At 41.8% G+C, this 18,805-nt stretch overlaps 1 protein-coding gene across 2 annotated transcripts in view; it reads right to left on the bottom strand.

The window, feature by feature from the left end:
- Positions 1 to 18,805, bottom strand: part of DNAH11 (dynein axonemal heavy chain 11) — a 197,197-nt gene that overhangs the window by 43,159 nt on the left and 135,233 nt on the right. For both annotated transcript variants that reach the window (XM_084896194.1, XM_084896193.1), the window contains exons 58-63: positions 18,568 to 18,750; positions 16,998 to 17,099; positions 14,847 to 14,981; positions 10,363 to 10,533; positions 7,972 to 8,207; positions 6,105 to 6,227 (exon numbers count right to left, since the gene is read on the bottom strand). In XM_084896194.1, the coding sequence (XP_084752320.1) occupies positions 6,105 to 6,227; positions 7,972 to 8,207; positions 10,363 to 10,533; positions 14,847 to 14,981; positions 16,998 to 17,099; positions 18,568 to 18,750 (950 nt within the window). The remainder of the gene's footprint in view (positions 1 to 6,104; positions 6,228 to 7,971; positions 8,208 to 10,362; positions 10,534 to 14,846; positions 14,982 to 16,997; positions 17,100 to 18,567; positions 18,751 to 18,805) is intronic.

The raw sequence follows: 18,805 nt of genomic DNA, 5'->3' as shown, positions 1-18,805 counted from the left end.
AATAAGAAAGAAAAGTCCTGAACAGACATGAGGTCACCGTCTTGCTGCTTCATACACTGAACATAACCAACACATCCTTCTAAGACAGACGCAAACTTCAATTAGAATTTAAAAAAAAAGAAAAAAAAAAGATTAATGTTGCAAGAGTCTAGGTACCACTGAACAGGGAAAAAAAAGAAAATCAGATGTTTCCTTTTTGAGACGTATAAAGTATATAAAACATATGTATTACATTTCACTACATCCACATTTAAATATTATAATGTAGCATGGAAAATAAATTCTGGTTCTATTTATATTTGTTTGCCCTTTTAAAAAATTTTGCTTTTTTTGAAGTAGAGGATCTATGGTTCTGAATCTTTGGCCCTATTTTGTTTTTATTGATACTTTCAGATAAAAACAACATTAGCAAGAAAACTGTCAGTGTGTGAATGCACTAACCATAGACCCCGAGTATTACAATATAAAAAAAAAATCTTGAACTTAGGAACAGAAAAGGTTGTTGGTATTTTCTGCAATTGAACTTTATTTTGAATTTAGAAATTGGGAGAAGCCTAGAATGCTGGATTCTCTCCTATGAAGGCATGAATTGAACTTGAAAATAAAAATATTCTTACCCACAGGGACATGAGAGAACTGTATCACTTCAGAGTTTACTTGAAACCATAAGCTTCCAGCTCAAGAGAGATATTCTATTACAGTGTGGGTTAGAATTGAACATGATTCTGTCTTCACTCCCACCAAAGACTCATTCAAACAGATCTATAATTCTATATAATAAAAGACTAATATGCAAATTGTCCCCAAGAGTGGGAGTTAGACATGCGCTGACCACCAGGGGGCAAAGTGGAATATGGTGGGAGTCAGCAATGCAGCACTGGCAGTGGACAGCAGTGGAGTGCTGCTGGCCCAGATGGGTCCCGATGAGAGTGGGACTGCAGTGGGATGGGGTTGGGGGGGGGGGGGCAGGTGAGTGGGCAGGCGGCACCAGGCCAAGGTGGGTGCAAAGTAGGCCCCAGCAGGCAGCTGGCAGTCGCTAGGGACTGGACCTGTGCGTGAATTTGGTGCACTGGACCACTGTCTATTATAATACAATCGTATGGCATCAACTCCAAAGGCAGCAACTTATCATTTAATCAACTGAAAACCTGAAACTAAGAGACTTCCTTGTATTAGTTTCAGCACAATTTTCAGGAAACCTAGTCATTATGAAATAAATATCCATAAAATACTATTCTCCCTTTCATGATATTACTTCTATAAAAATAGAAATTTATGCCACACAGTTAACCCTTTGCACTCCGCTGTCCCCTCTGTCTAGCATATCACTCGGATGTCCCCTCTCAGGGGGGACATTGCAGTTTATTAGTGATTACGGAAAATTGAGTTAATTCAACGCACGTTTCCGCTGCAAAGTAGCGTCGAGTAGCTGGTAGCCAATGTCCAGAATGGTTCGGAGTGCAAAGGGTTAATATTTCTACTAGTTAGTTTTGAATTTCTTCCTAGGGAATACTTCTTAAACACTATTACTAAAAAATAATTATGTAAAAATAAATATAGAATAATGTACAAAATGCCTTTAAAAATATTTATATGCTCAGAAACATATATGCATTTTCCAATCAAAATGTATGTTGCAATAAGGTGACTCCCGCTAAAATTAAAGTTTATAAATTCTCTTTAATAATGTTTGGGAGATCTGAAAGATTACAGAGATATAATTTTATGAAGATGCTTCACACATCAGCAACTTCTCTAATATGGAAGCCAGTAAATTTGCTTTGGAAAAAAGTACATGTTGATAAATCTTCCCAGATATGTTTTCTGTCGATTGCTACCATAAGATATATTTTACTTAAAATTAGGATTGTCTGGAGTTTGGTGGATTTAATTATTTGTAATTACCCAGCTGTTGTCAGCCTGTGGCCATTATGACAGCGGCATCTACTATGTGGGTCAGGTTCAACTGTATATCTTCCCAAACACAGGTTTAATGTGCTATTGATGAAACCATTACTAGAACCAAATTAAAGTCGGGGCTGATGTATTGGTCCACAGGGAGCTGTCAGACATGAAAGGAGTAATTAGTATTCATTACTTCATACTCCACAACATTCCAATTATTAATGAACTTCAACTTTTGGGCTATGCTATATCTATCACAAGCATCTTCTCAGACATTCATTATTAGGAAGAATAAACTAACATTAGTTTTTTCAAAATCCCACCCCTCAAAAACAAACAAACAAACAAACAAACACACACAGAACTAAGATAAATAAAAACACTATTAATAGCCGGGAGTTTTCTGAGGTGCCTTCTCTCAGGAGTATAACAGTATTATTCCACCTGCATTTGTGGAATAAGAAGCAATAAAGATATTCTGGGTAATACGCCAGCTTTCAATCCCCAGGGTTTGTCTCCCCCTCTTTTTCTTGTTTCCACTACTATTCTGTCTTTATAATGCAAAGGGAAACATGGGGGGGGGGGGGGAATCAAGTGTCCACTGTTGGAAATCACAAAAGGAACACCTATTAGAAAATTTACAAACATGTAGATTCATATGGTATGTGATCTAGATAAATCCATTTTTTTCTGTTCTTTTTTTAACATTGCAAATGAGTTTCTAGCTCTGTTATCAAACAAAGCACTTCAACCTTTTCCTATTAATTATATTATTCATCGTTTTCTCCCAGTTTTTGTTTCATTAAAAGAAAGAAAAAGAATTCCTATTTCTACCAATCTTATTTTTCCAAACCTCTTTCTAGCTTGCATATGTGTGAATATTTTATAAAATCTCTCTATCTCTCTCTCTCTGTTTCTTTTGTTAATCCTCACCTGAGGATATTTTTCCCATTAATTTTTAGAGAGAGAAACATAGATGTGAGACAGGCACATGATCGGTTGCACCTCGCACATGCCTGGACCTACTGGAGCCAAGGGTCAGAGCTGTGACCCAGGTACTTGCCCTTGACTGGGAATTGAACCAGCAACCCTTGGGTGCACAGGCTGATGTTCTAATCACTGGGTAACACCTGTGAGGATGTCTCTTTTCTAAAAAGTTAATTGAGAAGTCAAGAGAGCATTTGTTTTGTTTAAGCATATTTCTTGTCAGATAAAAAGGATACAATCATTAAATATCAAACTTTATTCCAAAGTACTTTTGAAGCTTTTATAAAAAAAGTAGTCTAAAATTTTTGAGTGTCCTCAAATTTTTTTTCCCATCCAAAAATAAGAGGTGGGAAAAAATAGAATGTAGGAATAGTTTCTCCTGGGAAAAAGTGGCTAGTGGTACTAAATACGATTTCTTTTTGTATTATAAAAAACAGCAGAAGGGTGAAAAGTCCCTACCTCAGTTCTCTGAAAGACTTCACAACTCTTATTCACTACAGATGAGCACAGGAATCAGTGTAAATACTTTCGAAAGCAATGTGGCCTTTCCAAATCTCTACTATAGAACAGACAACTCTCTGCCATGCAATCATCTCACCAATGGCTCTGTATTCCTTTTATTGTTTACTAGAGGTACAGTGCATGAAATTCTTGCATGGGGGAGTTCGGGGTCCCCTCAACCCAGCCTAAACCCTCTCCAATACGGGACTCCTCGGGAAATGTCTGATTGCTGCTTTAGGCCTGATCAGGCCTAAACTGGCAGTCAGACATCCCTTTTGGAATCTGAGACCACTGGCTCCTAAAGGCTCACCTGTCTGCCTGCCTGATCGCCCCTAACCACTCTCCCCAGCTGTCCTGATTGTTTCTAACCACTCTGCCTCATGCCCCCACCCTTTCTCTCTGCAATTATATTTATGTCCGGTCTATCTGGTCTAATTAGCATATTACCCTTTTATTAGTATAGATAGGTCTATCTTTCCCTGGGGAAATGTAGCTTCTTTAAGGGCAGGATCTATACCTCATCATGGTTTATACCTAATGGTTTATATAGCCATGCTCGGAGAGGCTTATTCAGTGGCTGGTAGAACATGTAAGCATCATTAGCACTCAGATTCTCTGGATAAAGATACTCTAAAAACATCTTCATGGAAGAGGGAAGTAGAAAAAACTGAAGCTACAGATTTGAAACTTACCCTCATACAAGTGGTTGTTCCCACACTTAAGAGTTTAGTAGGACTGTTAACGGTAATAACTGCATACAATAAACAGAGTTTTTTATATTCTTTCATATCATTTTAAATTCTTTTAACCTTTTAAAAATGCTGGAATGACATGATCAGCTCTATAAAGCCTAAAAGATTATGCATATTCAGAAAGAGAGAGAGAGGGGGATTGTCACCAACTTTCTTACACCTAAATTGTGTTACTGGAAGTCCAAGTTAAAGCTGGAGAGTATGTATCTTACTGACAAAAAATTTTAGGTCTTCATAACAGAGTCAGAACCTTAATAACAAGGATTTCACTTTAGTGACATTCAAGCTATTACACTATATTTTTAACACATCAGACACAGCTGCAATTATATTTATGTTAGAGTTGCAGTTTGTTAAGTGGCTTATTAGACTGTCCTAAATGTAAGTCTGGATAAATTCTGGTTTATTAAACAATTATAAGTTGTCAGTCACTGCAAATGGATTTACTTGGTGAGATGTATAATATATTCTATACTCATTGGTTAGAGTCTATTTAAAAAATAGAAGTTAGTCACCTTTAAGCAGGCCAATTTCCACTTAAAATTGACAGGAATAATCTAGTGATGAAAAAGGAGACACATACCTTTGAGAGAATGGGCATCAAAGAAGAAGGGGGTAGGGGAATTTCTGAAATTACTCCTCTGTAAAGGGGAGAGGAGGAGAGAGAAGGAGGGAGGGAGGGAGGGAGGGAGGGGGAGAGAGAGAGAGAGAGAGAGAGAGAGAGAGAGAGAGAGAGAGAGAGAGAGAGAGAGATGCAGTGAAGTCTAGTGGATGTTGGTTCTTGAGTGAAAGGCACAAAGAGCCTTTGGGATGCCATGACCTCCTGACATCCCCTGAGGCCATGCAGGCCTTGGAGATGTAACTGCAACCTCTGACCTTTCACAGGCTTATAGAAAAGACCTGGTGAGTCCTTGGAAATAGTCATTGTCCTGGGAAGAGTGGGGTGGCCCAGGGGGGAATGGCAGCATTTAGAACTTCACATGGGGGTATTCCCACTTTTTGAATATATTTTTTTAATCCTCACGCAAGGATATTTTTCCACTGATTTTTAGAGAGTGGAAGAGAGAGGGAAAGACAGAGAAATATTGATGTGAGAGGTGGCCTCCAGCATGCTGTTTCCTGACCAGGGCCGGCCTGGGGAGGAGCCTGCAACCCAGGCACATGCCCTTGATGGGAATCGAACCCAGGATTCTTCAGTGTGCAGGCCGATGCTCTATTCACTGAGCCAAACCAAAGTAGGGCTTTTCCCACTTTTTGGTAGTCCATTTCTGTGAAATGTTGGGGATGATTTTTAGGTATCCATTAATGAATTCTTTTTTTTTAATGGTTATATTTTAAGTATATTAGAAAAAAGTAGAACTAGTACAGTAAACCCATAATTTTGTGGATGCTATTATTTGCAATTAGGCTAACGTTAAAAAAAATAGTGAGTGGATTTTAAATATAAATTTTAAATATAAATTTTATATAAATTAAATATAAATTTTAAATATAAATTTAAAAATTTCTTAATATTTAAAGAAAAATATTAAGTAAATAAGGATATAAGTGATTTGCAGTTCTGGTGACAAAGGCAGTTTTGCAAAGTACTGAAGTTTGAGAAACATTTGTATAACTTAATAAAGGAGCAACTGTTCGCAGACTTGTGGTAATGCAGTTCCTGTTTGTAAGTCAGGAACTGGACAGCATGAATATGATCCAGCAGACACATGGTCTGACAGTCTGGATCATACTGAGGTGGCTGTGGTCTTGGAATGTAGGTTCCATGGAATGAAAAGTCAAAAACATCACTAAGAAGAATCCAACAGACTATGCCTAGTTATGAGGCTAAGACATAGTTATGAGGCTGATGATCAAACTCATTTGTAACACAAAATGTAGTCTACGGCCATACCACCCTGAACGCGCCCAATCTCGTCTGTAACACAGAATGTGTGTTAAACACTCAGCAGTACTTACTTCCCTTTTCTAGTCGTGTTCCTGCCAAGCAGCGGGTCAAGGACTGGATCTACCGTTTCCTCAAGGTTTTCAATTAAGATGACATCTCCGAAGGCCAGAGCAGCTTCAATGGCATTCAGAAACCTTCACGTTCCGTCAGGACAGAGACAACAAAATGTAAGTAAGCGCAGGGAAAATGTTTAACATTACTGCTACTAAATCATATTTTTGTCCCATTTTAAATGGGACAAATTAGAGAAAACTATTTTATAAAGTAGTATTCTTCCTTAACTAGATTACATGGGAATTAAAGATTGGGTTTTTTAAAGGGTTGAAGAGAATAAAACGGGCAGAGAAAACTTATTGTGCTTAGCAGGCGTCTTGCAGAAAGCTTGCAGCCTTGAACACCGCATAGCCTAGGTAACCACTAGCCACCTGGCATCAGGTGTGGCCAAGGACGGACCCTGACAGCAGCAGAACGGTTTACAGCCAGCAAGGACCAATAAAAACCTCTCTCTCCCCTCAGTCTCCACTGATGCCTTCGGCGGGCTCAGCCCACCTGCACCCAGATGCCTGAAATAAAAATCTCTTTTGATACATGATGGCCTCATGTCCTAGGTGTGCGACCCTGGCCCACTCCGAACCTTTCCATTTTGAGATAAATTTCAGTTATATTTTTCAGTGAAATTCAATAGTTTGAATTAATAAGCCCACACATAAATTAGTTCCTTTTGATCATCATCCTGGTTGAAATAAATAAAACTATCCAGACATCATAAATTTAAATGTATTTGATGGGACCTTTTTTAATTAAAACAATTCAAATTCTATCAAATGTCTTGTGGTTTTATCAAATGTCCATTTTTTTTTTTAAATCTTTAGGTTTAGTCATGTAAAATGGTGAACTATCATTTTATTTCATTCCCATTTTTCAAAAACTGTTCTCTTTGTTTCAAAATTAATTTTCTCCAAATATTCAGATGAGCAGGGAGGACATTTATCTGCACAATTGCAGATATTCCTTATTTAATTTTACGTGTGAAAAGATGGAGGACTCATGAAATATCAGTAAGTCCAAAATTATTCAACATTAACCGAACACCAGCTACATATAAGAGAGCTTTCCACTGATCAGATAGTATTAGCAGGCCAAATCACAGCAAATCTCAGCGTAGATTCAATTCTCATAAGTGACATGTAATACTTGACTAAGAAATCAAATTATAGCCTAAACCGTTTTGGCTCAGTGGATAGAGCGTCGGTCTGCAGACTGAAAGGTCCCAGGTTCGATTCCGGTCAAGGGCATGTACCTTAGTTGCAGGCACATCCCTGGTGTGGGATGTGCAGGAGGCAGCTGGTTGGTGTCTGTCTCTCATCGATGTTTCTAGCTCTCTATCTCTCTCCTCTCCCTCTCGGTAAAAAAAAAAAAAAAAAAAAAAAAAAAAAATTATATTTAAAAAAATCAAATTATCTTCATGTATTCAGTAGTAGGACTTACAGCCATGTTAAAGCCCTACTGTAGACAAAGAGTACACATCATTAGCCTGTAGGTGCAGTGACAATTCTTGTGATATGCCAAATGCTCTAAAGAAGGATTACAATGCATCACATTTCCAGACCTGGCCTTGGGAAATGGACATATTTTCCCTTTCAAATGCAGGGTTTGCTCTCGCCTTCAATCTGATTTCCTCTTCAGGTAAGTGAGTGCGGCCCAACATAAATGCTTTTCAACAGAAAGGCTTCACATGAAACAGGATCAGGCAGACAACAAGTACCACCAAACTGTCACATTTTCAAAGTGGTCGCGAGGTCTACCAAATGCCAGGACTTCAATCAGACCCATTTCACAGCAGCTAGAGAGAGAGCCAATCCCTCAGACTCCACATACCCTTTCTGGCCCACATGTGTGACTTTCAGGTCAGTTCCGTACTTATTCTTGATCCACTTAATTCCCTGCTGCTGCGGGTCTATCAGCAGGGGCCAGCGCTCACAGTGGGTGAGGATTATGGCGTTTTCGGTGGACATCCTGTCACCGGGCAGGCCTTCGTTATTCCAGGCGGCAATGGTAGCATCGTCTGTCAACATGGCAATCAAATCCCGGCTTTCGGTTATTGGAATGGAAACCTTTAAAATCAGAGTCAAATGCAATGCATAAATAGTGGGGCAGAGCAAAAGACTCAGGATGACCAGCAAGGAAAGAGATTCAAACCAAGAAAAGACATGTAAGTTCTCTGTGGATGCTGAGAAGCCAAGTAAACTCTCACCATGAAATACAATCTGTGCCAATAAACCCCGTCTTTTACCTCCTAGGATTCTGTCAATATCTTCTTTATTACTGCCCCTATCTGACCTCAAGGGACTTTGCCCTCTACATACATCTACAGCTACTCTAACAAGATGAGCGTGAACTTAGACATCCAGAGGTAGTCGGTAACAGAAATGTATTTGGCCAATGGAGGGATCACCCCACGTTAGCCATGCTAGAGCGGGACATCTTGCTCTGACATTTCACCTTTTACTACAGGCCGTCACCCCAAGGAGCTGACATCTCTTTCTGGGCTGGGCTAATGGAATGCATTCACTCCATCAGCTTGCCGGCTGTGCCCAGGCCTGCACTGTGACTGCGGAAAGCACTGCAATGGGGGAGCTGTACTCTTTGAGAGAGACAGAGAAAGAGAAATCTGTTTTAAAGAATAGATGTCATTCTTTATAAAAATGGACTGGTTTTACCAAAACTTAACAAGATCACGGAACGCAACTTATTCGTTGTGTCATCAATCACCAAGCGTTTACCATATTGAGCACCTCCTACACACAAAACACCGCCTGGAGATGCCAGAATGGGCAAGATGGAGAAGGAGCTGGTCCCCAGGCTTCATGGAAATATGCCTCCATAAGAGATTACAGCAAGAGCCCAACAGGGAGTAAGTGTGTGTGTGTGTGTGTGGGGGGGGGGGGTGGAGAGACAGAGCAGCAATAGGTGTTTGATTTATTGGTTGGCCAAAGAGTAAACTAAATGCTGGGAAAATTCCCACAGGAAAGCTAGCATGCAATTTGATATCAATATAGGAAAAGTAGCACAATATTCTTATTTTTCCTGACTACGATGTTATCTTACAAGTAAACGCAATCTCCTAGTGATATGAAGCCTTGGTATCTGACTTGATACAGTTTCCTTAAAGACACCAATAAATGGGCATTGTTTTGAATGAGCATCTTCCTATTAGCCAAGGATATATGGCTTTAAGTTCTTACCGTCTACCACTGCCCTCTGTGCTACTCTTTGGAGGGAAACAATTTTGGGTAACAGTGTGATCTGGATCTTCAAGGTCATGTGTGCCCACCGCACTGTCCTTTCCAACTACCCACCATGCTACCTGGTTTCTTCCGTACCCCGTGCTCCAAATGCGTGCCCCCACTGTTGCACTTTCTGAAAGCCTATCCCAGGTGCCCTGTAGTGTCCTAGTCCTATTTGGATCAAACTCCTTGCTCTCTACCTGTGTGTCTTACCCAAAACCCACATCTCCCACAGGGCCACAGCTCTCAACCCCAGCCTGCATATTAGAATCACATAAAGTTCTCAGAAGCTGCAATACCCAGTATTTATTTTTTAAATTCTCACCCAAGGATATTTTTTTAATTGATTTTAGAGAGAGAGATGAGCTATTTTAATATATATATATATATATATATATATATATATATATATATATATATATATATTATTGACTTCAAAGAGGAAGGGAGAGAGAGAGAAACATCAATGATGAGAATCATTGATCTGCATGCCCCACACTGGGGATCAAGCCCACAACCAGGGCATGTGCCCTGACTAGGAATCGAACTGTGACCTCCTGGTTCATAGGTCGACACTCAACCACTGAACCACAGTGGCTGGGATTAAGTTGAGCTATTTTTATACTTATGTACAAAATGGCATACTTCTGACCTGAAAGTAGTCATAAAAAAAAACCACACATGTTAACAAATAACTCATAATATTAGTAAGAAAACAGAAGATTTCATACTATACAATAACATCATAATCCAAATTTTATTTTAGTTATCAGTTTTGTTTATATAATTAATTTTCATATTTTTTATCCTTCCTTAAAATAAGAAAAACTGCCACACACAAGGAACATCTCCTTCACACCAGAATTTCCAGGCAGTTACTGTTACAGAGGTACAATGGAGCCTGGTATATACGCACTGTTTTTACTACTGAAATTTCAGTGTGATGCTTCCAAATGCTGACAAGGTAAGGAGCTGAGCTTACCTTTCGCTGAAGAAAGGGAACCCACTTGCAGTCCACCAGCTCCTGGCGATACTGCTTCGTGAAGGGTCCCACGTAAGACACAAAGGCTGCCGTCAGCAGAACATCGCCACAGAGTGTCTTCTCTTGAGCTTTGAAAGATTCTATAGACTGGCCCCAGCGAACCTTCTCTGACTGAAAGATGAAATTGCTCAGTTGTAATTGCAGGGTGAGCTCAACAAATGCCTAATGTGATGGCCTTGGAGCACAATGTCCAGTCCTTAGAAGGAGCAGAACAGAACTGGTTGAATGACTATTACAATCGCTCATGCATCTGAAACCCACGATTCGGAAGGAGCTCCCATACGCTCTTCCATGGAGTTACTACTACACGACGTGAGATCTTGAATATCTTCTCCTTAGATGCCCTAACTCCTTCACTGTGGTTGAGGGAGGTCTTTCGGGAAAGGCTGATGACAGTCACACTCCTGTCCGTCTGGGAGTGGAGTATCAAGAGCTGTGGCCAAGACTGAAGGATGGGAGGATACTTAATGGCAACTTGGCTGCTTTCCACATCTCCTGCTTTTCAGCCATGGCCCTACACTGCCCTAGGCCAACTTTCTTTTCTCTTTAGCATACTGGCTGGTGGCTTATTTTAGAAAAAGGAAAATGACAAACACCCCTGATGTTAGTTAATTAAAACATAAGGCTTAAAGAACCACCTATCCTGAATCCTATTAATTGAAGAATAAGTGCTGTTAGTTTCTACTCAGGGTATTTTTCTAATAAAATCACTTGATCAGTGTCAGAACCTATACAACATGGAAATCAAAGAACCTCACTAGCCTTAAAGATAATACACTCCAAGAATGCTGCTGAGGTCCTGATAGCTAGTTGGATGGCCATTTAAAATTTGATTTTCAGGCTAAGTACATGGAGCCCTTAAAGTTGAATTTGAATAAAATGGCAATAAATATCTACAGATTGATTAAACTACAGGGTAGTTCACTAACTCACTTTGTTTCAATGCATGCTAAAAATGAATACATTCTAAGCACATGCAAATTAACAGGACCTGGAAAAAAATCAGCAATTTGAGAGAGAGAGAGAGAGAGAGAGAGAGAGAGAGAGAGAGCACGAGAGAACGAGAGAACAGACAGACCACAGAAACCAAAAATGATACATATCAGAATAGATTGGAATGCCAGTTGCCTGCAAGCCATCATAATGCCCACAGCACTGAGGTCATAAAATGAGCAATTGCAAATGTTTTTCAAAGCTGTGTTAAGATAATCTCCCTGCTTTGCTTCATATAGGTCACTCCAAGTTAGCTATAACAATTAAACACTAAGGAACTTCAGCTCTCTACCCTCTTTCTAGAATTCATTCATTTCCTTCCTCAGCTGCTGACAACAGACCCATTAATTTTGAAGAGGAATCTCTCATTTGCTTTCCCTCCATCTTTGTTGTCTTTGGTTAGTAAATGTTCAACAATAAAGTGCACCTACCTCATTCTCCAAAGCAGCTTTGAAGTTTGAAGATTTACTAAACAGAGACTTATTGGCTACAAAAATCGTCAGTAATTTCACTATACCACCCACGCAACATAAATCATTACTGACACTGGCTAACAAGGGTTTAAGAGATGGAACATGTCCTCTAATAAATTTCTAGACAGTTAAAAATCACTATAATTTTATTCTAATGCATTATAGATTGCCTGTAATGTCATCCTGGCTGGGGTGACCCAATTTCTAATTTTGAACAGCTGTTCAGCTCAGGAGTTAGTTAATGATTAAATATAAATTGCCTGATTTATTAGTCTGAATGGCTGAGCTTCCAGGTCAATGCTATATAGACAAAATCATCAGTCTTGATGCTTTTCAGAAGTTAACTGTCTCCAGCTCTAGTCAGAAAGAATTTATTCTCAAAGGAAAAGGTCTGGCATGTTCAAATAAACATTATATGTATACACATGCACATATATGTGTTAGTTAGTATTGGTCAAACATTTTCCTCCCCTTGTCTTCACGAGTAACTTAGGCCTTTGGAGACAGTGCTATGTGTTAGAGAGGCAGCATAGAGCCCGTTTTACCCTTCATAAAGCGTTCAGACATCTGTAACTATGTCAGGAAAACAGCCTAATTAAAGGGCACTTTTTCTTTTTTTCAGATACTTCACAAGTGGTGAACATTTCAAACTGCTTAAATCTCACCACACAAAATGGAACAAGTGGTAAACTCCAACAGAAGTGGTGGAGTTTCTCAACTGACTTAAGAAAAATGAGTCTTCAAAAGGCCCCTGATTTTTTTTAACGGAGGAGGCTCCCACAGCTCACCCATTCATTCATTTGACAAATATCTACTGAGCCTATGACGTGCCAGGGACTGTGCTATATGCTTGGGATCAAGCCGTGCAGAAAACAGGTGAGGTTCCTATTCTCGAGGCACTTATATGTGTACATGGGTTAGCGTATATGTCATGTGCTGATCAATGTTATAAAAAAATAAAACAGTAAGAGCAGGGTGTGTGCAGGGGTGGGGGGGGGGGGCAGGTGGGAGAGCAGAGAAAGCCATGTGATGAAGGGAACTTTTAGCAGAGACTTTTAGCAGAAGGAAGTTGGGGAGCCAGTGATGTCATCGGGGGAAAGGTAAGCCACGTGGAGGAAAAAGGCAAAGGACGCAAAGTAGGAAGAGCAAGGCCAGTGAAGTTGGAGAGAGAGGGAAGGTGGCAGGTGTGAGGACAGGAGGTATCCAGGAGCCCGGTCATAGACGGCCTTGCAGCCTTTAGACTGCCTTTTGAGCTGGACAATTAGTTACTGGAGAATTCTGAGACACCAGGGTCAGGAAGGAACTTAATTTTTTAAAACATCACTCAGCTGCAGTGAAGGAAGAGGACTCAGGGGTGATGGTGGAAGCGAGGACAGTACTCCAGGGCCAGCACAGAGAGGCGAGGGGGGTGAGGGTGTGTGGGTTCCAAATGGGCTTTGAAGGAAGAGCCAATACAGTGTGTATGCTGTGGGCTGGGTGTGAGAAAGAGCAAAAGCTCAGGGGGATGCCAAAACTTGTGGCCCTAACAACTGGAAGAATAGACTTGGGATTCTGAGATGGAATGGAGAGTGGATTTTGCAGAATGAACTATGAGGGATGATGGACTTAAATTTGTTGTGTTGGGTTTGTTTTTTAAATTAGATTTTTATTAGTAAAAAGTCCAGTATAATTATGTTAGGCTATCCCCCAGTTCAACTGACCCTAACACATTTCTCCATTCCTTCTTGCTAAGAGAACTCTGATTTTAAATAGGGTGGTGAGGAGTCCAGCCCCATTTGATGAACCGTGATTGGCTAAGCCAATCACCATCTGCCAGTTTTCCTATTTCCCAGCCTTCTTTCAGCTACACGTGGTCAATCTAACTCTGGCTAGAGAAACTTAAGTGAAGTCTGCCAAACACATTCCTAGGAAAACTTCAGTTTTTCTTATAAAAGGACAAAAATCCAGCTCTGGCCGGGTGCTCACCTGGTTGGAGCATCATCCTGTACACCAAAAGGTTCCAGGTTTGATCCCTAGCCAGGGTGCGTACAGGAGGAAAGCAATGGATGTTTCTCACATCGATGTTTATCTCTCTCTCTCCCCTTTCCTCTCTCTAAAATCAATAAAAACATATTCTTGGGTGAGGATTAGAAAAAGAGACAAAAAGTCAGCTGATACAGATTACTCTCTCTCCTGCCTGGATCTGAGGTAGAACAGCCTCCTGTGACCGTGATGCAAAGGGCATGAGGGTGAGCGACCACCTGCTAAGTGTGGAGAAGCAGAGGGCACAGAGATTAGGCATCTGGTTGCTAATTTTCTGAGTCAACATTGACAATGTCTACCCCCTGGATTTTTCTGTGATGTGTAAAAAAATTAACTCCCATTTGATTAAGCCATTATAAACCAACTTTTCTGTTACTGTCAGCTAAATACAGTTCTAATAGTGCACTTATTTACTCTTAGGTAGTCCTTAAAAAAAAAAGCGTAGTATTAAGATTGAATTCAGATATGAAATTCATCCTTTGAAGTACACAATTGAGTGGGTTTTTAGTGTATTCACCGACTTGGGCAATCATCCTATCCACTTTTAGAATTAGCACATCAGTCATCTCTAAAAAGATGCCATAGAGAATATCACGCAGGCTTAATTTGAAGTAATGCTCTGATGGTAGGATCCAATTGTAAATGTATATTAAGTGACTCAGACAACAGTTCAATGGCACTGTTACCTAGCAGCTGGCCTGCGTTTATAACATATTCAGGAAAACCACTGAGTTCATGGCTATCTACTGAAAAATACCGAGACTCGTCAGTTCTTACTTTGGGTAAGTTAGACTCCAGTATGAGTGATGATGAGATAGTCTCCTTCATGGCTGATTTCACATCTGCTTAATTATTATTGACAGCAAATAAAGACAAGATCCAAAAGTGCTGATCTGCATATTTTAGGTAGAATCTGGGAAGAAAAGGTGAACTTGCCTCGAGTTCCTTGACAAGCTTGTTGGCCAGCTCAATGGTCTTGTTGGTCTGGTTCACCTCTTCCTGGCACCGGACCTTCTCAGCTGTTGCTTTTTCAAACGAAGCTGTGAGTCGGCTCAGGTTTCGATCCAGATCCTGAATAAGAATCAAAAATGAACTTTTGAGCCATTTCTAGATATTCAAGATGAAGTATTACAGTCACCTTAAACACCCATTACCTTGCAGCACGTAAAACAAACCTCTGTCCCTCCTTTGCCCCTTTCGCAGACGTGTTAGGGAAGGAGTGCCACCACAGCCCACCAGCTCCCCAGGAGGTCTTTGCACCTGCCTCCTGCTCTGGGCAGAGGGCAGCCGGCGACGAGGTGCATGGACGTGCCCCGCAGGCTCACACACACCCTGGGTGCATTGTCCCCTCTCTCTTGTGCCTGAGCCTGATCCTCTTTTTAAAGAAGGGTCATTCTTGGTTCTCCATGAAGAGGGGAAAAGGGGTTAATGATGGAGTCCCTTCAGACCACTGGACAATGTATATGTGTGATCTTCACACCGTGATCGCAAATCTGCGTTCCTGAGCCAGGCTTCTCTCTCAAACCCCAGGTCTGGCCCCAGAACACCCAACACGTGGGTTTGCTGCATAAAGAGTGGGGACTCCATGTACGGCTGTGAACTGTGCAACAAACAGCATTTTGACTTATCACACAGCACTTGGAGATATCAGGATTCTGAGATGGGAAGTAACAGATGCCAGCTAATTTTAGCTAATGGGATTTTACTGGAAGGAAAGAGGGGACGCTGTTAGGAACAAAAGAAAGGCAGAGAACCACATGCAGACCCCCTGGAGCTGGAGCAGGAAGTGCCTGAGAGTCTCTCCTGAGTACCACCCCATGCATGACCTCTACTTTCACTCCTTTTACTCTTTTCTCATGACTCAGTTTTAGAGGTGGAGGACCAAACTGGCGAAGCTGGGATGATACAGCTAGCCTTCAGCTAGCAAAGCCAAGGGAACCCCTGCTAGAAGCCCCACCTGAGGGTATCCAACAAGGAGAGAGAATTCCTCAGAGATAAACCTGGGTTCTGGGCGGCCAGAAGTCCTCAGTGCCCGCCTGGAGAGGCAGCTGTTATGATCATTACTTCACAGACACTAGACTGAAGCTCTGAGGGCTCCCCCAGTTGCCAGGGTGACAGAGCCTCCTCAGTCTGACTTCTTGTCAGGCATCTCACACTGATCATCTCTGTTCTGCATCCCCGACCCCCAATTGCCGTTCACCAGCCTTGCATCCATCTCACTCTCCCCATCTGGCTGCTCTGCTTCCCTGAGGCCCTAGCAGGACTCGTGGCCACGCCTCTCAACTTGTCTGTCTGCTTCTAGACTCCTCTCTCCCCAGCCTTCCATTCGGCTGCTGAAAAGCTAGTTTGATCATGTCGTTCACATGTACCAGCTGCTGCTTCCCTCTTTTCTGTATTCTTTACCAAGTACACCTCTCTCGATCTAGTTATCCTGCTGACCCTGGAAGCCCAGATCAAGCACACCTTCATTAGGACACGCGCCCTCATTTCTCCAGGTGCGGTCCTTTTCTGGTGCTCCTGTTGCACTGTGTGTATGAAGTCACATGTATACTTAGAAGGGTTGGTTACATCTTTGTGAAACAGGAATGTTAATCATCTTTGCAGCTGATATTCTCTAAGTATGTACTATGTGCCAGATACCGTGCTCAATTCTTAATAGGAATGACTCTCATGTAATCCTCACAATCCCGCCCTAGAAGTGGGTGCTACCGTACTCTCATACCTACTGCACAGATGAGAAAACCAAGCTCACAGAGGCTACTACCTAACTTGTGAAGGGTGAAACGGTAAATGGCGGAACCAGGATATACACCCAGGCCGTCTGGCTCCAGAGTCCCTGCTTTCGATCACATGCGCTACCCTCCCCGCACCCCTTCCTCCTCCCAGACCATGCACGTTTCCACTCTCCCGGTTCAGTGTCTGGCACACAGCGGATAAGCTACTAAAGGAGAATGCAGATGAAGACAGAAGGACACATGGAATGTCCTTCTGTTTGGCAGGGATGCACACATGGCTTTATCTGAAGGTGGGAGCCTAAGAGAGAAGGTACCTCCTCTTGGGAACTTCAGGGTAACCGTCTGTACTCACCACAAGCTTTCTCCTGAGCACGTCTAGCTTCTCAGTAGCTGCGGCCAATTCTAAGTTCGCTTGGGCCAATGCTTGGCGTTTGGGCTCCACGTCACAGTAGACCTGAAATGCCACGTGGGGTTTCACTCATGAGATAATGACCACGCAAAGGCGACAAGTAATCATTCAATCCTTCCTCTGCTGGGGGCTTTACAGGTAAAGCCTCTAATCCACTAGCCACTGGTCGCTTATTTCTCAGCAATGGTTCTCCCCAATGGCAGAGCAAACCTCCACACAGCCTTCCAAATTCTCTCTGCTTGTCCACTATTCACGCACATACTCTGGACATCAGAGCCACAAGTACTTGCGCTAATGCTGTGTATGTCAAATGCCATGAATACATCAAAATTAGCTTGCCGTAAAATCAGGAGCAAGTCCTCCTGTCACTAGAAATGCAGGCATGTCGCTGAAATTGGGAGCTAGCCTTGACTTTGGAGTGGAAGGTAGCTGGGGGGGGGCCTTCTCTGGACCCAGAAAGTGGGAGACAGCCGCACACTATATTAATCACGCTTTGACTTTCTTTCCCAAGTCCCTGGCAGCCTGAAGTATGTGTGTGTTTGAATGGGTCATTTGAGAATTTAGTGGATCAATTTTCTCTCCTGCTGGGGACAGAGAGAGGAAATTACGTTTTATAACAAAACAACGGGAGCACAGCCACAGTCTAACTTGCGCCTGCGGGGCAAGGAGCACACAGAGTCAGGTGTTTTATTACGGAGAGAGGCCGCCCATCAGGGGCGATCTGTCTACGCTCCTTCTCTGTGGACCTCCACTAAAGAGAGAGTATCCGGGACCTCCACTAAAGAGAGAGCGTAGCCTGGTTTTATGAAAAGCATTCTGGGAATGTCACTGTCTGCACTTGGCATTTCCTCAGTGATCCCCGTTTTGAATGTAACACATAACCTTCCAAGACAGAAGTGAGATGGTTTTTCAGAGTGAAGGACTGTGCACGGGCCCTTGTTACACCCCATGCTCTGCAAAGTGCTGAGGGCGCAATTGGCAGATGCTCGGATGTTGATAAATAAATTACTACGTGACGTGATCATCCTCTCTCTATACTGCCCGAAGCACAAGCTTTAGATGAGACCATACATAGGCACAAACCTACTTGCCACTAAAATACCAAAACAAAACAAAACAAAAAAAATGGCTATTTTCTCGTCTACACTAGAGGGTGTGAATTTTTGCTTAGAGAGCAGGGATTAAGTTTAACTGAACATTAATTCAGAAGTTCAGTGTGTATTTTTTTTCTGAATCAAAATGAAATTAGCATTTTCACACAAATATAATTAATGTTTTCATCGAATCAAATCTAATTGCCACTATTTGATCTAAAGTAGCTAATTGTTCTACCCTGAGGAAGACAGTTTCCAACATTTCAAGTATCCTCCTGCATAGAATTCTGTGTAATCAGACCCTTTCATGGCTCCTTCTTAGAACTTCATCTTAATTTCCAAATTACAGCCTTTTACCGGCCCAGGGATTAAGATACCGACGGGCCTGTGTGACGTCCGTGCTGGGCCGGGCCGGGTACCTCATAGAACTTGATGATGTTGATGACCCAGGCACAGAGGCCCGCGGCTGCGAAAGATTTGGTCCGAATCAGGTTGGGATTGAACTCCGGGTCTTTCAAATACTGTTCGTTCACCACTTTCAGACAGTTCTCTGGAATGTGCTCTTTGTCGTAGTTAATTAGCGCTTGCAAGAAATCATCAACCTGCAAAGCAAAAAGACTTACTGCAAAAACCCACTTTGGCTGCAGAGAAAATTTC

Source organism: Pipistrellus hanaki (assembly GCF_964339955.1).
Source record: "Pipistrellus hanaki genome assembly, chromosome: 10".
Taxonomy (NCBI): domain Eukaryota; kingdom Metazoa; phylum Chordata; class Mammalia; order Chiroptera; family Vespertilionidae; genus Pipistrellus; species Pipistrellus hanaki.
Note: the sequence above shows the minus strand (reverse complement) of the source record. Positions and strands in the feature narration are given on the sequence as shown.